Raw genomic sequence first — 23,893 nt, forward strand, 5'->3', positions numbered from 1 at the left:
AGACAATAAATGTGTGCACTCTCTATTAGCTCAGCATTCATTTATCCACCATTCCTTGACTAGTTTTTGCATTGTCCTCATCATATATCTGTCAAAAATGGAGTAAGGTGGTGATCATTCATTTTACATATGTCATTATTGAAGAGATCTTAGTCATATTGGTAACACAACAAAATAAACCTTTATTTTCTTGTGCTTGAAAACTGCTGAAACTAATGGTCTACCTTAGTCAAATGACTCGATTCCAGGGCAACGATCATGGAATCATGCAAATATTGAGCCTACTAGTTATAATAATATAAATATTAATCCTACCCCAAACCTCAAGCCTGACTGCCTGCAAAGGAACAGAATAAATGTATGAAAATGTCAGTGTGTTGTTAACCACAACATGTAGGCTAGTTAAATTTGTTTAACGCTAAGCAGATAGCATGCTAGTTATTTTGCTAGCTGGCTAAACAAATATTTAATGCATTTGTGTGCTTCAATTCATATTGACTACATTATGAAGATCAAAAAGGAAGCTTTTAAGACTATCTATCTATCTATCTATCTATCTATCTATCTATCTATCTATCTAGTAATAGGCCTTTATCGCATCACAATAGAACGCCGGAAGTAGCCGTCAAAAATAGCTGAAGCAGTGTACTGCGTCTTCCGGTTATTGCGTTCGACATGGCTGCCTGTATTCGCTGGACAACTTCGCTCTCGCATCTCCCAAAAGTTGGCCAAGACGATGTGGTGCGACTCGTAAATGAACACTCAAAGGTAAAATCATCCAAGTTGGAGAAAGGATACAAGTTCTTCTACGAAAATTTTGTCTTCAATTATAGAGGTAAGTTAAGTAGCTTGAATTCTGTTCTGTTGGCGAGTTATCGCTAGCTTGCTATGTTTAAAGCTATTCGTCAGCTTGTTAGGTTCAAATACAGAAAAAAAACCGTATCCTGTTTGAATAATTCGAACAATGTGACTGATTATTAATGCTTTCAAGTTTTATTTTTTTGCTTTCACTTGAGTATGTCAGTGTCAGTGGTCATTAACAGTTAAACTTTTGCCTGAGGAGCCCCAAAGGCTCTAGCTAACGTTAATGGCCCGATGTTTTGATGATCACTACGTTCCGAAATGCCGTTGCGGCAGTTTAAGAATCACAGCCTAAGGTTAAGTTGTATGTGGTTAAACATTGAATCCTTTTTCAGTATGATGTGTGACTATTCCCCCTTTTTAATGCAGTGTCAGATTTAGTGAGTGAGGAAGTGGTAGTGCAGGCGAGCTGCTACCGTTCTATGCGAAAGAATGAAGAGCCACATACACTTCAGGTTACATTGCTTGTCAGGAAGTTCAGGCCGGAATCATGCTCTAGTTCCTAACTTACTCGTCAACATGCGTTAGTGGCTTTCTGTAGTCTTTTGTTTATCAACAGGACATCATGTGGATAGTAGCCTAATCTTTCTGATCCTTGATGGATTTCATCAGATTTACAGTTTGGATCCAGACAGTGCTACAGTACCAAATTACCCCACACTTGTAATGTGTAGTGAATAGAGCATGGTTTCAGACCTATAAAGGTTCAGGTGCATTTGTTCAGTATGTTTTTGTTCCATATATCTGCTGTTGCAGATGTACCTTTTTTTTGTTCTGCTGTTGCCTTCATTTTGTTCAACCTAGTTTCACAATAATGTTCCTAGTGTCAGATAAATGCTAATTACTGTATAGGCTAAAATTTAGCCTAAACATCCAAACTTTCCCTCAAGTATATGTTCTCCATTTCTAGATTGTGCTGCATGCCGTTAGACCCGTGGAGTTAAATGAATGCTCCTGCTCGTGTGCTGCTGGAATGGCTTTATGCAACCATGTGGTTGCACTCCTGTTCCAAACAGCTCACTACAGCACCATGGGGCTGAAAACTGTGCCAACCCCACTGTCCTGCACCGGTGTGATTCAATCATGGCACCGTCCAAGGACACAGGTAAGTTTGTCTGATGCAAGTTGTGTCTTTAAAGTTTGTAAGTGCACACTGTTGGAATACTGATTCTGGTGTAGATGTTTCTGCACAGTGTATCCGTATCCTACACCTCATCCATATGAATTGTTCACATGGTTTGTCTGGGTCCCTCAGATATAGCCATACATGCTGTATACTCAATAATGATGTTTGAAATTCTAGAATTACTCACAACCCACACATCACATTTCAGTATACATTTGTTTCCTTCTATTTTGCAGAGCAGCGGTTGCCTGCATAGGATGTACACCTACAATATGACTTGTGTGCTGAATTAAACTGATACTCTCTAAGACTTGCAACTGCATTTAATTTCTTTTTGTGTTGATACAGGGGATTCGTCCCGAACCCACGGATGAGCTCGTGGTACGAAAGCCGAAGGCGCTAGGACGCAGTAGTGTCAAATCTACTCTGTATCGCGCTTATGCTGGTAAGTATTCATTTATTTACTTAAAGCCCTTTATCACGGCAGAATTGATTACCGGAAGTGCTCGTCGAAGCAGTGTATCGATTCTTCCGGTTATGTATTTTCAATGTGCTGTTGTTAACACCTAGTTGAATAAATGCCTCTGAAAATGTCCAGATTTTAAAATCATCCTGCGGATGCTAATTTTAAGAGACAGGAAAAGATATATTTTGATGATTACTGTGTACAGGACTTTTCAAACTCAAAGGAACTTGTAGGTTTTTAATCTAACATAAGCCATGGCTCTTAAACATGCGTGAAAATTTCACCACACGTTAGTGCTCGTCTAAATAGTGATCACGACACTGCAGTGTGTATGAGCATTGATGAATAAGATCAAAATTAACATTTTTATTTATTTGTATTAAATATTTCAGTGTCATTATTCTGTGTCATTTTTCATTTCACTGTATGTAATTCACACATTTATGCCAATTTTTCGCACTGTTAGTCTGTTAAAGGGATAGTTCACCCAAAGATGAAAATTCTGTCAGTAATTACTCACCCTCATGTTGTTCCAACCGCGTAAGACCTTCGTTCATCTTTGGAACACAAATTAAGATATTTTTGATGAAATCTGAGCCCTGTCTCACTCCTCCGTAGGCTGCTAGGTGGCCCAAACTTGCTCAATCTTAAGTATATCAAGCGACGAGAATACTTTTTGTGCGCAAAAACAAACAAAAATAACGACTTTATTCCACTATTCATTCATCTTAATTTGTCTTCCGAAGATGAACGAAGGTCTTACGCGGTTGGAACAACATGAGGGTGAGTAATTACTGACAGAATTTTCATTTTTGGGTGAACTATCCCTTTAAGATGAATTCAATTTGTAGCATCTTTACATTTCTTTAAGGCAGTTTAAGACATTCATTCATCTATTTTCATACTGCTCTTACGATAATAGACCATGGTTTTACTACAAATAAAATAAAAAATAAAACAACACGTTAATAGTTAAATCATGGTAACCAAAAATCAGCCATGGTTTTGCTAACCATATTGTAACCATGTTTATCAGTAAAAATTTGGTAAAATTCTGTTTAAAATGTAAATTCAACCGGTATGAAATATGATCAGTAAGAGAAAAATACTGTTAATGAGAAGATGAGCACTGGACTTTGTCAGGTTAGTTTGGAAATAAATGTATTTATTATTCAGAATTCACATTTGAAAGGGAACATATTTACAGGAGGAACATTTCAACTAGTTGAAGATATAATGTAAACATCCTCAGCATCGCGTCTAGGACAACTCGAGGTGTCGCACACCAGACGCGCACTTTCTCAGTTTATGGCCAGCAATATTGTTAAGCACATTATGGAATTAAGATAATGTCTGTACTATGTTATGGTTAAACCTGAATCCGATTATGCACTATTATTATTCCTGAAAGTCCGATAGCATCAGCAATTTTCAAATGAGAACATGCAGATAGTGCTTTATATAAGATTAGCTACACTGTCACTTGTAAATCATTGGCAGTTATTAACTGATGAATGGTTTCTGTTACTTGTGTTTTTAGGACCCCTTCCTGACCCGATGGTGTTGTCAGTTGGAGCCCAACTACGCAACCATCAGCCACAACCTGGCATTTGTAAAATCTTATGCGGCCTCTCTGACCTGACTTTAGTGGACTCTAAATTTGGACTAGTCCCTCGAGGTTCAGTTCTTTCTTATCAGTGTACACCAGTAATACCCCGAGAAATCATTAAGCATCCAGAAGCCCCCTCATTCCCACAACTTCCATTAATTAGTGGCTACACATTAGAACGGCATCTACATTTTGTCCCCAATTGTCATCAGTTTTATCACATACAGAGTTTAGAACTAACCCATGAATGTGCAAGTATCATCGAAGAGAATACAAGGGGGCAGTCGGAGAATCCTTTGTGGAAGGAAGTCCGACAGCCCCGTCTAACTTCCAGTAGATTCGGCGAAGTTTGTAGCGTTAGAGGGGAGTCATCTAGTCAGGCTCTGGCAGCCAGGATCATAAAGGGGGTAAGGCAAACACCTGCCATGAAAAGGGGTATTGACCTTGAGCCAGAAGTTTTACAACAGTACAGTGACCTTTGCAATGTCAGTGTTGCTCCTTCTGGATTCGTTGTGAATCCTAATGCGCCTTACCTCGGTGCTAGCCCTGATGCCAAAGTGTATGATCCAACTGCAAATCCACCCTTTGGGTTAGCTGAAGTGAAATGCCCAAATGTTAACAGTATAACAGAGGTTAAACATGTGAAGTTTATTGGTGGTCAGGCCAAACTAAAAAAAAATCACAAGTATTTCTGGCAAGTGCAAGGCCAGTTAGCCATAACTGGTTTAAAATGGTGTGATTTCATTACATCCACACAAAGTGACCTCACAGTAGAGCGAATTTGGCGCAACGAGTCGCTGATCAGTGAAATGAAAGATAAACTTGATCTATTTTATTTTGCCACATATATGGAAACGTACCTGAAACTAAAGTAAACCTATACATCCCCCCCACCACACACAGACACATACAAACAAATGGGGTCTCTTTCTGATTTTATTTATGGAACGGACATACCTACTCTCTAATCATCACCACCACCACATGCATGTGCACACACACACACACACACACACACACACACACACACACACACAAACAAATGTTCCCACACACGTGTACTTAATCCATTAACGAATTGTTTAAATTGTAAATTAAATTTATGTAAATATAAATGTAATATGAGTGTCTGATTTTTTTGTGTGTATACATGTTACGTTAGTGTACTAATTTTCACATAAATTATTTTTTTTATAATAAATGTATATATGTCATGCTATATATATAATATATATATATATAAATAATAAATGCTATGTCATGTTTTAATGCAATAAAATGTAAACCAAACAAATCTGAATCATTCATCTTATGCCTATGTTAAGGGTTTCACACTGGGACATCACCCTTCACATCCAGAGGGCCTTGGTAGTTGGACATTAAGCAACAAGTTGCCCATAGCTGATTGACGGACCCTGAAAGGGTCAAAGGAACGGTTGTGTCCCAGATATGATATTCCTTCACTCTTCTGATGGCTCTTTCCACCAGGATTCTTAGTCGGGCGATGTTCTGGGTTTTTTCTGTGTCCTCTTTGCTGAACCTGGTGCCTCTTTTGAAGGGGGGGATTATGAGGGTTGCTCCAACATCAGACAGCATCTGGTCAATGACAAAGCCTTTATCAGCCATGCATGCATCTCCAGGCTCAAACAGGCTGAGGATCCCTGACTGGCGTGTAATTTCTCGATCTGATATTGAACCTGTGAAAAGCTTTGAGATGAAGGTGATAACACCACATGGGGCAATGCCAATTAGACCTTTGAAAGTATTGGTGTTCTTGTAGGAGGAGAATGTTTCTGACTGGAGGGTAAGTGATGATGGTGCCTCACATCTTATTTCTGTGCAGTCCAGAATAACACGCACGTTCGGGCAGTACTGTGCAAACTTTGGTGGCATTGTTGCTTGCACCTGTTCCCTTGTCATCCAGATTGGCACTGATCCCAAAACAATGAATAGATAGTTGGCCCATGTAATTATTATTCTACTTACCGTAGAGAGACTAATGCCAAATATGTCGGCAATCACCTTCTCCTTCATACCAACGGCAACTCTACAGCAGTAAAGAAACAGTTCATCCACAAGTGCCAGCCTCCGGTTCGGGCTTGGTTTCTCCAATGCCATGACATCGCTTGCCCTCTGAGCTCTGCTCCAGTAGACTAGCCTAGATGCTGAGGGGGCAACCGATTCCCAAAACGACCAAAACACCTTCTCTGACTGAAAACGGGTGTAAAACCGGAATTCCTCGTCAGTGGCACAGTATCTGTTGATGTTTAGTGTGCATGACAGGTCCCTCAGTTGTCTTTCTAAACTCCTGACCTTAGCCTCCAGTTGCCTGATGGTTTCGGCAGCAGCATCAGCATCTAGTCCACCTGCGGAGTCGCGGGTGTAATTGTGATCACTGGCAGGTTCTTGATCCTCCGCGACTGTAGGCTGTTCATCCGCGTTCTCTATAGCAGAGTCGCTATTCTGAAACTCTTCAACTAACGTTACTTCAAAACGCGCATTAACCCGATCGTAAACTGACTGGCGAAGCACACGAGTCTCCCCCCAGCTGTTCCACGAAAATCGGCTTGGCGTAGTACCGGATTTTAGTCTCCTCCGCCCACTTTTCGAGACGTAAATGCTCTCCTCGTCAAAGTGCAAGCTGCACACAAACGTACTTCCCCGACTTATATTGAACGAAGGACCTTCGTCCCTCCTTATCAATCTCACCCAAGCCTTGCGGAGATGTTCGTCCTTTGGGAAGTCATGGAAGCTAAGGTATGGCTGTCTTTGTTTTGATGTTGAACAACCCGGTACACTGCAATAGCACCGGCGAGAGGAGGCAGCCATAGTTTATCTGGTAACTAAGTAACCACCGGAAGTGCGAGTACACTGCTTGGCGATTTCGAACGTTGCGAAACCAGGAAATGCGATAAAGGCCTATTCTAGACCCATAAGCATACTGCCAGTACTCTCAAAGGTTGCGGAGATGATCATTTTTGAACAACTGACATCTCAATACAGTTGAGTTCAGTTTACTTTGGTTGCAGTTTGGTTTTAGAGTAAATTATTCTACTGAAACAGCATTTAATAGAGCAAATCAAATCTAGACTTGACAAAAGGAGGATTAGTGAGTGCTATATTTTTAGATTTGTGTAAATCCTTTGATACAGTTAATTACAAAGTTATTCTTTCTAAATTGTCTAAGTTTCAGTTTTCTCCTAGTGCTTTAGCGTGGATATCGTCTCGGTTATGTATGTAACCTGATGTGGCAGTTTTTCTCTAAACCATTATCTTTGGCGTAAGAGATAGTCTGGAATCAAATAATCATTTCAAAAGTAATTTATTCTTGCAAGAAGGCCCAGTTGCCACACAGAAGTCACAAGTACAGTCTGTGGAACAAGTGCGACCAGGAGAGAGGGGCAGGCCAGTCTTTATACTCTGTTATTGTTATCTCCAAGGTTCTTTAAACTCCATAGATGGATAAGACACCACCAGTGATCCTATTATACACTGAACTTTAGTTTAGCTTAACTTACAGCCTGCAAGTCCTAAATTGGACACCCTTTGACCTTAGGGGTCAGGGCTTCAGCCTTCAAAGCTCTCCCCCTCTTCTCCTGCTTCACAGGCATTTCACATCAATCATTATATCACATGGTCAGCAGCACACATAGAAGTCAATCCTGTGTATGTTAATGAAAATCAAAGTAAGTAATGAAAAAAAATCTCCCATTACAAACCCTTGTTCCCTGAGTAGGGAACGGAGACGTTACGTCAGTGACGACGAATGGGGTTTCGCTTAGAAAGCCTCTCACCATCGAGTATACAAAACGAGCCAATGGCAAGAAAATGCCATGGGTCTGCGGAATTTGCTTAGCGTTAAGTCCGCCCCACGCCTTGGGTATATAAGGAAGTGCACTGGCAACATGCAGATATGTTTCTTCGCTGAGGAGCCGAGACTGAACTCAGGCGTTCCCAGCGGTACAGCGGAAGTGGCAGGGAGACGTAACGTCTCCGTTCCCTACTCAGGCAACGAGGGTTACATACGTAACCGAGACGTTCCCTTTCGTGGTCACTACGAGTTACGTCAGTGACGACGAATGGGGTCCCCAGTCTAATCACGCCACCTCGGCTGTCTTCCAGTGCCCTGCATAAGTCTGAGCTCCCTGTCGTGAGACTAGCACGGACGAAGGACTCCTACTTAACACAGGAATACCAAGGTACACTGGGAAGCATATCTCATTGGAAATATGCAATTATGCCCAGCCCGAAGGGGGGGGACTTGGAATGCACATATGACCCCGAGGGGCTGCATATGGAGAATCACTGGGGTATCCAGCCGCAGGTGGAATATTTCAACCCCAGGGGTGGCAAGGTGGCTTGCCGAGGGAAAGACACATGCTCAAGGAGGCTTACAGTGGAAATACACATGTGGGGGTCGCCCAGATGGGGAACCATGCACATGGAGGCACCTAGCCAAGCGCGAAAGCTGCCGGTGGCATAACTCTGGCGTTGACGTCGACAGTGCTGGAGGAACTCAGGGCCTGTGGGAGGCTGGTCTGAGGTCCTGAAACACTGCGTTCTGTCTACGTAAGCACAGAGGGCGCGCACTGGACAGAGCAGTGCCAAGGCTGGGTCTGCCTCCTCCAAGGGCAGCGCTTGCAGGTTCACCACCTGTTTTCTCAAAAGGGTGTGGTGGGAACCTTGGGCTCATATCCAGGCCGGGGTCTCAGGATCACGTGAGAGTTAGCCGGCCCGAATTCCAGGCACGCTTTGTCAACCGAAAATGCCTGCAGGTCCCCTACCCTTTTGATGGAAGCCAATGCAACCAGGAGCGCTGTCTTAATTGACAAGAACTTAAGCTCCACTGATTGCAGAGGCTCAAAGGGAGCACTCTGCAGGGCAGTTAGAACCACTGAGAGGTCCCAAGAGGGTACGAGAGGAGGGCGAGGAGGATTCCGTCTCCTCGTTCCTCTCAGGAACCTGATGATCAGGTCGTGCTTTCCAACAGACTTACCTTCGACTGCGTTGTGATGTGCGGCAATGGCGGCAACATACACTTTCAGGGTGGAGGGAGACAGCCTTCGCTCCAACCCTTCTTGCAGGAAGGAAAGCACGACACTGATCGGGCATTTCGTGGGTTCTTGATGTTTAGAAGAACACCAGTTGACGAAGAGGTTCCACTTCAACGCATAGGCATATCTCGTGGACGATGCTCTAGCGGAAGTGATGGTAGCCACCACCGCTGGTGGTAGGGTACTCAAACCTACCTCGTCCCGTCCAGGAGCCACACGTGGAGGTTCCAAAAATCGGGACGAGGGTGCCATAGGGTGCCCCGTCCCTGAGAAAGCAGGTCCTTCCTCAGAGGGATTGGCCAGGGAGGTGCTCTTGCGAGGAGTACTAGTTCTGGGAATCAGGAGCGGTTGTGCCAATACTGGGCAACCAAAATGACCTGCTCCTCGTCCTCCCTGATCTTGCACAATGTCTGTGCAAGAAGGCTCACTGGGGGAAACGCAACTTGCGTAGGCCCCGCGGCCAGCATTGTGCCAGTGCATCCGTGCCGAGCGTGCCCTCGGTCAGGGAATAAAACAGGTCGCAGTGGGATGAGTCATGGGAGGCAAACAGATCTACCTGTGCGTCCCCAAACTGATCCCAAATCAGCTGAACCGATGGAGCCTCCATTCTCCAGGGAGAGGCCGAAGACGAGACAGCTCGTCGGCCGCACGGTTCAGGTCTCCCGGGATATAAATGGCTCGAAGCGACCTCAGATGCTTCTGACTCCATATGAGGAGGTGGCGAGCGAGTTGTGACATACGGCGGGAACCTAGACCACCTTGATGGTTGATGTACGCTACTGTCGCAATATTGTCTGATCGGACTAGTACGTGCTGACCCCGGAGCAACGCACGGAAGCGGTGCAGGGCGAGATGTACAGCCAGCAACTCAAGGCAATTGAAATGCCAAAGGCACTGGGGTCCTGTCCAGGAGCCCGCAGGGTGAGGGCGAGTTGGTCTGTTGGCAGCATGTCCATTGCACATGGCACCCCAGCCCGTGGGGAGGCATCTGTTGATACAACAACATGCCGGGAAACTCGTTCTAAGGGCACTCCGGCCCGTAGAAAGCTGAGGTTCGTACACGGGGTGAAGGCAAGTCAGCAGTGACTGCGCGCGCGCGCTTGCTCGTAAGCTGCACGCACATGGCGACCGAGTCGATCTCCATACCGAGAAAAGAGATCCTCTGCACGGGGCAGAGTTTGCTCTTCTCCCAGTTGACCCGAAGGCCCAGACGAGCTAGGTGCCGGAGCACTAGGTCCCTGTGTTCGCAAACCTGGTCTCGAGAGTGAGCTAGGATCAGCCAGTCGTCGAGATAGTTCAGGATGCGAACCCCGTGTTCCCGGAGGGGAACAAGGGCTGCCTCGACGACTTTCGTGAAGAAGCGAGGACACAGGGCTAGCCCTAATGGGAGAACCGTGTACTGGTATGCCCGCCCCTCAAAAGCAAACCGAAGAAACGGTCTGTGTCGAGGTAAAATGAAGACATGGAAGTAGGCGTCCTTCAGGTCGATCGCTGCAAACCAATCCTGCGGACGCACACACTGGAGGATGCGTTTGGCCGTGAGCATCTTGAACAGCAGCCTGTGAAGGGAGCGGTTCAATACGCGCAGGTCCAGGATTAGCCGTAACCCACCGGATTTTTTCGGTAAAATGAAGTAGGGGCTGTAGAAGCCGGACTTCATTTCGGCTGGAGGGACAGTCTTGATCGCACCCTTCGCCAGCTCATAGTGACCACGAAAGGGAACCACATTTTTATCAAATAGAGAAAAATGTGTAAAAATTAAAGGGGTTCAGCCCTGTAACTCAAAGTACATTATACAATGAGTGTACCCCAAGGACCAGTGTTAGGTCCCTTATTTTTTAGTCTGTATATTAATTATCTCCCGCAACAGTGTGAAGGGATACAAGTGCAAATGTATGATGATGACACTATTTTTACACATGCACACTGTAAAAAAAAATTACATCCCCAAGTCAAAAATTTCTAGTGACTGATAACATCTACATTTTTAAATTAGTCTGACGTATTATTTCTCATTGAGCCAATGTTAACAGACTATTGCAACAAGAATTGCACTTGGGCCAATTTAAAAATTTTGATGTGACCAGTCACTAGAAAATTTTTACTTGGAGAGGTTAGAAATTTTTTACAGTGCAAGAACAGCAGAGTTAGCAGAGTTTTACCAATGTTCACAAAAACAAAACAAAAACATGTAAAGAAAATGGTGAGGACTACTAAATATAACTTGGCAAATTTTAGACAAATTAGACAATGTCTCTCTGTTGATGTAGCTAAGACTTTCATGCATGCTACGATCCTTTCTCATATAAGCCATACTGTCTGACATGTTGGGGTCAAGCTGGTGATTAAACCCTTAATACCCTGTATCAACAGAATTGTTCAGATCTCTGAACAATTAGTTTCTTGTTCATATCAGATTCAAATTTCGTGTTGATTTAAGCAAATTGCAAGTGTTTTGGCACATGTGTGCAAAAGAGTACGTCAAATTGTCTGCAATTTGCATAATAACTGACTGCACATGGCTCGTTGATCAAAACACTGAGTTGATTCTCAGTGAAACTGTCAAACTCTACACAACTTCTAAACACTCTTTCATCGTGTAAGCCATCAATATGGAAAATTATCCATTAAATTATCAAAATCTGTCAGACATGCATGTATATTCCATAAAAATCTGACATGGAATGTTTGCAATGTCTGCTAAGTTGGCAAATGACCTGTCATTGCAATAAAATAGGAATCACAATCAACCAGTCAAGTATGGAAGCATATGGAGTTTGCCCACCGCACAATCACTACCATTTTTGAGAATGGAGGACCATCACAACCCTGAACAGCAGCAAGAATATGTGATGGTTGTGTTTAGGGAAGAGGAAGAGGGAGAATTAGAAACATTTTTATATACAACAATATTATAAGAGTAAATGTAAGTCTATTTGTACATTCTACATATGTAGGACCACACAACAACCTCAAGCTGGTGGCAGAGCAGCAGTATTTAGCCTTCAGCAAGAACAAGAAATTTGCAACATGGTCATAGCCAACAATTCCATCAGGCTAAGATACATCCAAAGTGCAATCATAAATGACAATGATGTCTTCGCAAAAATAAATTCTGTCAGCATTTCCATTAGACTAGTTTTGAAAAGACATCAAATGATTGTGAAACAACCCTACAAGGTTAGCCTAGAAATCTAGACGCACCCTAGTGGCAGCAAATGTAATTTCCAGCAAACTGTTTTGACAATTGAACTTACAGTTTTGAAAATGTCAAGACTGTTTTGAAAAATGTGCCAAATCGATTGAGAAAATTTTTAAATAATGATGTATTTATTTTATATTATTTAATATATATAAGTAATGTTATGAATGTTCTTTATATAAACTGTATAATGTGTGTGAAGTACTGTGCATGTGTGAAATAAATTACTTATTGTGTTACGACCCTGTCTTTTTATTCTTTACATGATGGTGGCAGTATAACATCCGACTGTGACGTTACTGTTAATTAGATCATTTATGGGTGGAGAGTATAAATGTTTGGACTGACCTACCCAACGTTACTTCTTGTGGTGGAACGTAGTTCTCCAGAGAAGTCGTTTGCTCCAGTCTGTTCACTTTTATTTTTTTCATCATTTACCAATATTCATTACCCCATTGGACTATTATTTTCTTTTGTTTATTTAAATCCAGGGATGTAGTGGAGGCTAAACGCACGTAAACGCCGTTTGCGCACCTCCCAAAATTCGGAAATAGCGTTTACCCACCTCCAAAGTGCGTTTATCCACCTCTAAATTGCGTTTATCCACCTCTAAATAGCCTATAGTTCCTAAGCCATTTTAAATTAAGCTTATGTCGTTTTAGTTTCATATTGTTCATTATTAGTTTCATAGGTTGTTAAACCTATGACGGAGTCTTTCATATTGCGCTGCATTACTGTCAGTGTTGACCAATCTCTTGCGGTGTTGCCACTTGCCAGCAGGAAGCAGCAGACTGCATCAAGTCAGACTGTATCAATCTATCGCTATAAGTTAGCCATTCGCGGTTTCGCGGGTATGGTAAACGTTTGTTAATAATAATAATAATAAAAATAACGTTCGTTATTTTGAATAGAAATCATCACTCATACAACAGCCATTCATCTCATCTCCGGTTTATTTGTGTTCATATACATACAATATCCACGATCCGCCAGGGCTATTAGTCCAATGGTGCACACATTTGGAGAAATAATGATTAATTATGACATGTTTGTAAAAGATTTCGTCATACAGAATAACATTTCTATTCATTTTGCACTGATTTATGTGATCTGAAGAGTTCAAACAGCTAACAGAGCTAGTGATTACGCTCCTCTTCCTGATTCGCGTCAGCTATGACATCAGTGCAATATCATTAGTTTGTAAAGCTGTCAATCATCTCACGTGAACCACATATGTGGCACCAGATTCATCCTTCTGTCATTAATCTGCACCTGCTACATTAGCAATTGGAAAAAACTGTAATCGACAACCATTTTGATAATCGATTAGTCGGTTTGAGTCATTTTTTAAGACAAAAGTAAAAAATTATTTGATTCCAGCTTGTTAAATGTGAATATGTTCTAGTGTCTTCTCTCCTATGTGACAGTAAACTGAATATCTTTGAGTTGTGGACAAAACAAGACATCCTGGGCTTTTGGGAAACACTGATCCACATTTTTCTGACATATTATAGACCAAACAACTAAGCGATTAATCGAGAAAATATTCAACATATAATGTTGAATAATCCCTAATCATTATGTACAAGTGCATTGCATTGGAAGCCCTGGATATAAGCCTTCCTCTCTATCTCTCTTAAATATTTTTGTTCTCTCTGTTTTGTCATTTAGTAAACTTTATTTATATTATTCCTTCTTGAGTCTCTTTAACAAGAACTTAGATTAGTGATGTCATCAGGGTACACATACACCGGTAGGCAGTGACCCACCTTACCGGGTGACCACGTCGTGGTCCACCAGAATTTATAGTTTACATGAAGAGTTCAGATGCAAAAGCCTCTAAATGCCATCTGAAATTTTCTTATAGAATGATCATTTTTATCAAGCTTGTATATTTAAATCCAACAATTTCACTTAAATGGCAATGAAGATTACCTATTAATTATCATTTAAGTGAAATTACTGAACTTAAATATACAAGCTTGATAAAAATTATCATTCTATAAGAAAATTTCAAATGGCATTTAGAGGCTTTTGCATCTGAACTCTTCACATATTTTTTTACCACTGCACCTCTGTTAAAATCCCTAGACATGGTGTTATATTTCTGTAACAGATATATTTTTCTTAATAAATAATCTTGCAATGCAAACCGTTTGTTTGTATGTGTAATCATCTTTATGTCACGCTCGGGAATGAGCTGGCTTTGACAATGGGTAATTTAATAAATAATACATTATGTACCTTTGCATCTGTGGCTTGAATGTGTTTTGGCTTCTGAAGTTGAGTACCTTTCAAAATCACTGTTTCCACTTATTGTTTGCATAGCTGATGTACTGTGGAATTTTTAGAATATAAAATCACGCACAAGTACTTTTAACAGCTGTAAAGCGTGACTTTGAAACAGTTGTGGGATGTTTGTCCTTCCAGAGAGACTGAGCATTCACTCTTCAGGTGACAAACTCTTATTTTAATTGTAATCATTTTTATTAATTTTTTGCCATTGTTTATATCAGTCATATTTGAAGGGTTATGGGGTAATTAGATGGATTGGTTATAAAATGAGGCAGAGCTCTATTTTGTTCTACTAACTGAAGTAGTAATTTTTTAAACCTAACTAAATTATTCAGTGAGCATTAATTTACCTTCAGATCATATTTTAACAAGGTGTGATTTAATCAATGTCATGCAGTCTGACCACTAATCATAACCTTTGTACATGTACGTTTGTCACTTTAGATCACCATCACAATATTATTGTGATGGTGTCAGCAGCCATGTCACCCTGTAGCCCAAGACCGGTTGCCCACTGAAGCTAAGCAGGGCTGAGCCTGGTTAGTACCTGGATGGGAGACCTCCTGAGAAAACCAGGTTGCTGCTGGAAGAGGTGTTAGTGAGGCCAGCAGGGGGTGCTCACCCTGTGGTCTGTGTGGGTCCTAACGCCCCAGTATAGTGATGGGGACACTATACTGTCAAAGAGCACCGTCCTTCGGATGAGACATAAAACCGAGGTCCTGACTCTCTGTGGTCATTAAAAATCCCAGGATGTCTTTCGAAAGAGTAGGACTGTAACCCCGTCATCCTGGCCAAATTTGCCCAGTGGCCTCTGTCCATCATGGCCTCCTAATCATCCTCATATACTGATTGGCTTCATCACTGTCTCCTCTCCACCAGTAAGCTGGTGTGTGGTGGGCGTTCTGGCGCAATATGGCTGCCGTCGCATCATCCAAGTGGATGCTGCACATTGGTGGTGGTTGAGGAGATTCCCCCCTTCTATGTAAAGCGCTTTGAGTGCTGAGAAAAGCGCTATATAAATGTAATGAATTATTATTATTATTATTATTATTATTTCTTTTGGAGTACGAAGGTGAAAGAGGAGAACATGAATAACTCTGCAGTGAACTTTACCATACATTAAGCATCCACTAACCTCACAGCATTTGCATTTTCTGAGATAAGCATGCTAGAAATGTATGTGTCAAGCTTCCATTTTATGTTTAATCTTCTTACGCACTTATGTGTTATATTGTTCATTGTCACAGGAAATGGAGTTGCATTGGAGATCTTCAACCTCAATCTATCTATTGTTGAGATCATGTTCTCTCTGAGTTCGTTATTATGTATGTTTGTAAAGGACCTGATATTCACACCATTACCAAAGCTTTTACCAGGACTAGCCTTCACCGGTCGTCCTCTGTTTCAGTGTCTGATGTGTGTTGAGCGTTACCTGGCAGTGGTTCATCCTGTAACCTTTCTGAAGTTCAAACCTCTCAGATATAGAGTGATCTGCTCTGCTGTGGTCTGGATAATTGTTCTTGGCTCCTGTTTGTCCTGCATGCTCAGTTTAATGTCAAAGGCATTTTATATATATTCATGGTTTTTCTCTATGGAGTTGTTATTTTTCCTCTCCATCCAATTGTTCTGCTGTGTGGCTGTTCTCAGAGCTCTGAAGCAGTCAGGACCAAGAAAGAGAGGGAGAGAGAGAGAAGAGGAAAACCCCATAAAGAAAAGAGCGTTTTATCTTATTCTGATAACGTACTCGGTTACTAACGTAACCTCGGTTCTCTCTAGAAGAGGGAACGAGTACTGCGTAAGATATCTTACGCTAGGGGAAAATCCTTTTCCGCGAGATATTGAAGCCAAAAATTATCCTTAATTTTGTAATAATGCAAAACGCGTTGCAGCAGCAATGCAGACATAGGCGAGACAGCTCGCGCGCCTATTGGCTGCTCTGCGGCAACTGCAGCAGCCTATCGAGCGAGGCCTGGCGTGACGCCAGACCCAATCAGGGCACTTCGCGCCCGCTGCGTCACGTCCCGCCGAAATGGGCGTGGTCTAGGCCTATAAATATCGCTCGCAGGCAGCTATTATCTGGTTTTTCATCATCGAAGCAACCAGAGCGTGTGCATGCACGGCAAGATACGCAGTACTCGTTCCCTCTTCTAGAGAGAACCGAGGTTACGTTAGTAACCGAGTACGTTCTCTTACGAGAGGTCTCTCGTACTGCGTAAGATATCTTACGCTAGGGGACCCAATGTAAAACGCCGTGCATGCTGAGATCTGACACCAAAGACCCAAGGGCGAAAGCCCGGGGTACATATAGTGCACAATCACTCAGTGAACTCACAGAGAGTCCGGGAAGAAGGAGGGGTGCAGCCTCACTTTGCCACATAAAGTAGCGTCGAAGGGACGCGAATTTCATCATACAGACAGGGCGGGGTACGGCCTGAACTGATGGGAAAAAATGTGGGTCTTACACAGTTTGCCCAGCTTTAAACTGTCGAACATCGAGCTGTGCTCAGCAAACGCAGCATTCTGAGCTGAACGCATCAGGTCAGATAATACTGGTAGTTTAGACCGACAGCAGCCTGGCCTGCAGGGCGGGAACCTCTAGGTTATAAAACCTTATAAATGTAGACGGGGAGGCCCAGCCTGCCGCCATACAAATATCTTGCAAGGCAATCCCACTTGACCAGGCCCACGAAGAGGCCATGCCTCTCGTGGAATGCGCTCTGACACCCAAAGGGCACTGCATGCCCTTGGAGGCGTATGCCAGCGCTATAGCATCAACTATCCATCTGGATAGGCTCTGTTTCGACGCGGCTAGTCCCTTAGAACGTCCGCTAAACGAAACAAAGAGCTGTTCCGTCTGTCTGAAAACAGACGAGCGAGACACATAAGCTCGTAATGCCCTGACTGGGCAAAGGAGGCTCGCGTCTCTTTCCTCATCAGGGACCGGTAGGGCTGACAGAGAGATAATCTGCGCCCTAAACGGTGTGTTGAGGGATTTTGGAACATAACCGTGCTTAGGTTTGAGTATAACTTTTGAGTCATTGGGCCCAAACTCCATGCACGCCGCGCTCACAGAGAGCGCGTGCAGATCCCCTATGCGCTTCACTGAAGCGAGAGCCAGCAAAAACACTGTTTTGAAAGACAGGTGTTTTAAATCGATTGACTGCAAAGGCTCAAATGGCGCACCTTTCATGGCTTCCAGAACCGTAGAAAGGTCCCATACGGGGACTGAGGGAGGTCTGGGAGGATTCAGTCTCTTAGCTCCTCTAAGGAAGCGGATGACTAAATCGTTCCTTCCTATTGACTGACCAAGCGTTGTTTCTGAGAACGCTGCTATAGCCGCCACATAAACTTTGAGCGTGGAGGGGGCCCTGCCCCCATCCAACAGCTCTTGTAGGAAGGAAAGCACCTCCGTCACATCACAGTTTGTGGGTGACACACCACGGGCTGTGCACCAGCCCGAAAACACTGACCATTTCGAAGAATAGAGTCGTCTTGTAGACGGAGCTCTAGCCTGCGTGATCGTGTTTAATACTCCTTTAGGGAGTCCAACATGTACCCGTTGATGGCCCAGACATGAAGGGACCATAGTTCCGGGTGAGGATGCCAGATCGAGCCGCGGGCCTGTGAGAGGAGATCTCTCCTCACTGGTACTGGCCACGGGGCAGTACTTGCTAACTGCATCACGGCTGGGAACCAAGGTTGGTTTTTCCAGAACGGTGCTACCAGCAGTACTGAGCATCCTTCTTCCCTGATCCGTTCTATCACCTGAGGCAGGAGAGAGACGGGGGGAAAAGCATAGAGCGGGCGGCGGGGCCACACATGGGACAGCGCGCTCCTGCTCTTGGAGAAAAATTCTTGACAGTGAGCGTTTTCTTGAGACGCAAACAGGTCCACTTTCGCTCTGCCGAATTTCTTCCACAGCAGTTGGACTGTCTGTGGGTGTAGGGACCATTCGCCTGCCGGAACATTGTTCCTGGACAGTCTGTCTGGTCCTATATTCATGATCCCTGGCACGTGCGCTGCTCTGAGCGAGCGCAGGTTGCACTGAGCCCATACTAGGAGGCGTTGTGCCAGCCTGTACAGTTTCTCGGATCTGATGCCGCCCTGGCGATTTATGTAGGACACCACAGACATGTTGTCCGAACGGACCAAGACGTGGTGACCTTTTATTTGGGGACAAAAACGCGTCAGCGCGTTGTCTACTGCCAGCATTTCGAGGCAGTTTATGTGCAGGAGCTTCTCCCGTTCTGACCACTGGCCGAAGAACGGTCTGCCCTCGAGCAGCGCTCCCCATCCCGAGGTGGACGCGTCCGTGGACACCACTTTCACCCTCGAGGAAGTCCCCAGGCTTACACCTGATTGGTACCAGTCGTTCGCTTTCCAGGGTTTCAGAGCTGTAACGCATTTCTGATTGACCCTGAGGCGAAGCAAACCGGGTGCCCACGCTTCGCGTGGGACTCGCGCTTTCAGCCAAAACTGCAGCGGGCGCATGCGGAGCAGACCCAGCTGGAGCACTGACGATGCTGAGGCCATGAGACCTAGCATCTTCTGAAATCTCTTGAGCGGGACAGACGCGCCGCAGCGAAAAGAGTTCGCTGTGCGTCGAATGTCTACCGCGCGCTGTTGTGATAGTCGCGCTATCATGGATAGTGAGTCCAGTTCTGTGCCCAGGAAAGATATTTTCTGACTGGGTGACAGGGAGCTCTTCGCCCAATTGACACTCAGACCCAAATCCTCGAGGTGATCGAGTAAAATGGTCGTGTGTTCTATGAGCACTGCGCGAGATTGCGCTAGAATCAGCCAATCGTCCAAATAGTTCAGCACTCGCATGCCTCTCATTCTGAGGGGTGCGAGCGCCGCGTCCATGCACTTCGTAAATGTACGGGGTGCTAGGGACAAACCGAACGGCAGGACTGTGTACTGATATGCCTGGCCCTCGAAGGCGAATCTCAAATATCGCCTGTGACGTGACGCTATCTGTATTTGAAAATACGCGTCTTTCAGATCTATTGACACAAACCAATCTCCTTGGCGAATCTGCACAAGGATTTGCCTGGTCGTGAGCATCCTGAACTGTCGCTTCACAAGCACTTTGTTCAGCTGCCTTAGATCTAGTATGGGTCTGAGACCCCCGTCTTTTTTCGGTACCAGGAAGTATCTGCTGTATAGCCCTCCCTCGCTCTGATCTTGAGAGAGAGGTTCTATGGCCCCTTTGCTCAATAGTTTCGTCACTTCGGCTCGAAGTAGATGTGCTACTTCTGTTTTTACCGTGGTCTCGACGCGCGCCACATAGCGGCGAGGGCGTCGGCGAAACTGCAGCGAATAGCCTCTTTCTATAATGTTCAGCACCCACTTCGAAACCCCGGGTAGCTTTGCCCATGCGTCTGCATGGATAGCTAGGGGTCGAATACGAAGCGCGCTCCGCTCGCTCAGCGATGGAGAAGCTTCGGTGTGCTGTAACACAAGCGTGTCGCTCGTGACATTTGAGGCATGGGGCGCGCTGATGACAGCGGGCAGATTGCCCGCGCTCGACTCCTCTACGGTGGTTAACCGCGAGGGGGAGGGCTGGGCGGTTCCCGTGGGAACTGTCATGTCTATGTGTGGATGTGGGCGCGGGACAGCGGGCACATTTATCACACTGAAAACATCGTTCGCTTGCGTGAAGCGAGTGCACGTTGGTTTCGTTTTTACAGAAACCGTGAGACATGCATAACGTGGTGTTAGTGGGCACTGGGTAGTGGGCACGTTCACCATGTTTGAAGCGCAACCGATCTGAGTCGGTTTTATGTGCGCGAGCCCTGTGTGACAGGCTGTGCTTATGTGTAGGGATGGGCACTGGGCAGTGGGCATTCTTACTACACACGAAACACCATCGGCCGTGGCCGGGACACCAGAAAATACACTCTTTTGGGGATTTATCTGGGTAGCCGTGAAAACGGCATTTGTGTGCAGGCAAGCGGGTGACAGAACCGACTTGTTGGCTGCAGAAAACACTGGAACAGTCACATTTTCTGGAACTGGACGAGCGAATAGCTTTGGTGTGAGTCCGGCCGCAGCGGGACTGGAACACCGTCGTTTTCCTAGCTGTGCTAGGACGACTTCGGGGCCTCGGGCTTCACCGTGATCCTAGGTCGCGAGCCGCGTCCTGCGGGGCGGCGACCGGATGAGCGGGAGCGCGGTCTCGCGCTTCTGGCCTGGCGGCGCTGTGAAGTGGAGGCAGTGGACGGTGGCTGTGGCTGTGAGCTCTGAGCAGACGGTTTCGCACGGCCTGCTGCAGAGCTGGAGCGCTTCGGGAGGAAGTGCTTCATGGCCTGAGACGCTTTCTGTACCTCTGCGAATCTCTCCGCGAAATCTTTGACGGAGGATCCAAAGAGGCCTGTGGCGGAAAGCGGGGCGTCGAGGAACGCGGTGCGTTCAGACTCGGCCATTTCCGAGAGCGTCAGCCAGAGATGTCTCTCAGACACGGTGAGAGAAGCCATAGTCCGTCCAATGGCTTGCGCTGCGGACTTAGTAGCACGAAGAGCGAGGTCCGTGGCACTCCTTAAGTCCGGCACACAGATCGCGTCAGGTCCTTCCTCATCCAGCTTACGGAGGAGATCGGCCTGGAAGATCTGGAGCGTTGCCATGGTGTGCAACGCTGACGCAGCTTGCCCGGCGGCGGAGAAAGCGCGGTGGAGCAAGCTCGACGTCGTGCGGCAAGCTTTAGAGGGCAGGGCCGGCTTAGCGCGCCGTCCAGCGGAGGGCGGGCATAAGTGGGCCGCTATCGCCTCTTCAACCGGCGGCAGCGAGAGGTATCCTCTGTTCTTGGCATCGTCAACGGCGGAGAATGCCAAAGAAACAGCAGGACGCACTCTAGCAGAATAGGGGGCGCTCCAGGACTTGGCGACTTCTTCGTGTAACTCAGGAAGAAAAGGCGCCGGTCTGGACACAGGCGAAGCGCGCTCCCCAGGCAGGAAAAATCCATCCAGCCGGTTGTGAGCGGGCTGCTCAGGCGAAGACCACTCGAGGCCGAGGCTCGCCGCGGCCTGTGCGAGTACTCGCATGAGTTCCGTCTCAATAGAAGCTCTCTTGCCTGACGAAGTGCGGGCAGGGGGTGCGGGGTCCTCAGAGCCCGCCCAATCCTCACTGCCTGACGCCAGGATAGAGCAGGAATCATCCTCTCCCAGCAGGGCTTCCTCATCCGCGATATCAACGGAAGCGGCGGCAGACGGCGGCCGCTGTCCGTCAGGAAGCGAACAGAAGAAGCCGGGGAAGCAAGCGGGCGAACCGGCGAGCTTTGGCGGCTGAGGGAGGGTTCCGGGGCCCGCTGGGCACGGCGCTTTTTACGGCGCGACGCCGCGGCGGGCGGGGGAGCAGTCTCGGTGAAGACGGCTAGGCGAGTCCTCAGAGTCGCCATTGCCATCAGCTCGCAGTGAGGGCATCCGCCGTCAGCGAGCGCGAGAGCTGCATGTTCCTCACCCAGGCAGGAAACGCAGATCACGTGGCGGTCCCCGTCGCTGAGTGTGGCTCTGCACGAGCCGCAGGAAGGCATCTTTAAAAAGACGCTAGCTCTTTTAGAAATGTGTGTCGCGGCGGCGACACACACACACAGAAATACAGTGCAAATAAAAGAGAAGGATATAAGCGCCGGAAAGCGCAGCAGGAAGGCAGGAAGGCGGCGCGGCCAGCGACTTCAGTGACTCGTCCCGCTGAAGGTGCTCTCTCTCGACGGCGCGGCTTCTAATCCAGCTCCAGCGATGCGTGTGCTTCGCTTGAAGGATGAAAAATCAGATAATAGCTGCCTGCGAGCGATATTTATAGGCCTAGACCACGCCCATTTCGGCGGGACGTGACGCAGCGGGCGCGAAGTGCCCTGATTGGGTCTGGCGTCACGCCAGGCCTCGCTCGATAGGCTGCTGCAGTTGCCGCAGAGCAGCCAATAGGCGCGCGAGCTGTCTCGCCTATGTCTGCATTGCTGCTGCAACGCGTTTTGCATTATTACAAAATTAAGGATAATTTTTGGCTTCAATATCTCGCGGAAAAGGATTTTCCCCTAGCGTAAGATATCTTACGCAGTACGAGAGACCTCTCGTAAGAGAACTACAGTGAGCATGTTTATCATGCATGTGCCATATACTATTAATGGAGTCTTCACTGCTCTGAACCAATATTTTACAGCACTCTGGTTTGTTAGTTTTATTTGTTTTATGCTGGCTGGTCTTGTGCAACCTTTTCTTTATCTGCACCGAACTGGGAAACTCTTTTGCCTCCATTCATAATAAAACCTGAAATGGAGTTGATTCTAATCCTTTTCCCCGCTTGGTATATTACTGTATGTGCTCTTGGGAATTAAGGAAAAATGTAAGAGAATTATGCAATATCATGTTATAATTTTACCAGAAATAAACCTTTTTTTTTTTTTTTATGCGTACAAGCTTAAACGAGACATGTTGTTAATTATTGCAACCCTATAAATGAGATATTATTATATAATTATTATTATTTAAATTAAACTGTTATTATGATTACAATATTATCATATGAAAAATATATCTGTATAGCATGCATATGTGTGTGTGTGTGTGTGTGTGTGTGTGTGTGTGTGTGTGTGTGTGTGTGTGTGTGTGTGTGTGTGTGTGTGTGTGTGGGTTGGGGGGCATATTAAAGAAATGGCTTGTCTATAATAAACCATAAATGACAGTGCTTTGCATCTGCGGCTTAAATGTGTTTCACTTGGGTTCCAGTGTTGTGCAGTATGGTTTTAAAAACTCATTATTGACCCTTATTGTTTGCATAGCTGGTGTCCTGTGCATATCATTTATTTTTTTATTATTTTTTTTTCATGTAAAATCATGCACATGTACTTATGACAGCTGTGAAGTTAGACTATAAAACAGCAGTGAAGTTTATTTCAATCCAGAGAGACTGAACATTCACTCATCAGGTGACTTACTCTTCTTTTCAGTTTTATTCATTCATTCACAGTGATATAATTCCAGTGTTGCTATCAGTCATTTGGGGTTATATGAAAGTTGGGTGGGTTGGTTATTGCAGAGGTGTCCAATCCTGCTCCTGGAGTTCCACTGTCCTGCAGTTTAGCTCCAACCCCAATTAAACACACCTGAACCAGCTCATCGAGGTCTTACTAGGCATACTAGAAACGTCTAGACAGGTGTGTTGAGGCAAATTGGAGCAAAACTCTGTATGACAGTGGCCCTCCAGGACTGAGTTTGGAAAAGGGTCTGAGCTCTAATTATTATTAATATTATTATTTAATTGACATAACAGCTTATTTGAAGCA

The 23,893-nt window shown here is 45.4% G+C and overlaps 1 protein-coding gene and 1 long non-coding RNA gene across 3 annotated transcripts in view; both read left to right on the forward strand.

The window, feature by feature from the left end:
* Window positions 1-23,893, forward strand: part of LOC309477373 — a 339,545-nt gene that overhangs the window by 13,995 nt on the left and 301,657 nt on the right. The window lies entirely within an intron of this gene.
* On the forward strand, window positions 627-6,980 carry LOC309477465 (uncharacterized protein). Of its 2 annotated transcripts, none has more exons than XM_082140735.1 (4): window positions 627-835; window positions 1,772-1,966; window positions 2,336-2,432; window positions 3,994-6,980. In XM_082140735.1, exons 2-4 carry the CDS (start codon window positions 1,835-1,837, stop codon window positions 4,935-4,937), a joined length of 1,173 nt encoding a protein of 390 aa, XP_081996861.1. In that variant the 5' UTR covers window positions 627-835; window positions 1,772-1,834; the 3' UTR covers window positions 4,938-6,980. The 2 variants fall into 2 exon arrangements, with proteins under 2 accessions (XP_081996861.1, XP_081996860.1); XM_082140734.1 differs by having other exon boundaries at window positions 632-768.

The sequence above is a fragment of the Leuciscus leuciscus genome (assembly GCF_965113295.1).
Source record: "Leuciscus leuciscus genome assembly, chromosome: 16".
Taxonomy (NCBI): Eukaryota; Metazoa; Chordata; class Actinopteri; order Cypriniformes; family Leuciscidae; genus Leuciscus; species Leuciscus leuciscus.

Coding starts and splice junctions, on each gene's coding strand:
- LOC309477465 (XM_082140734.1), top strand. CDS start 676: ATGGCTGCCTGTATTCGCTGGACAACTTCGCTCTCGCATCTCCCAAAA. Junction 769..1,771: donor TCGTAAATGAACACTCAAAG/GTAAAATCATCC, acceptor CTCCATTTCTAG/ATTGTGCTGCATGCCGTTAG. Junction 2,433..3,993: donor TCTGTATCGCGCTTATGCTG/GTAAGTATTCAT, acceptor TTGTGTTTTTAG/GACCCCTTCCTGACCCGATG.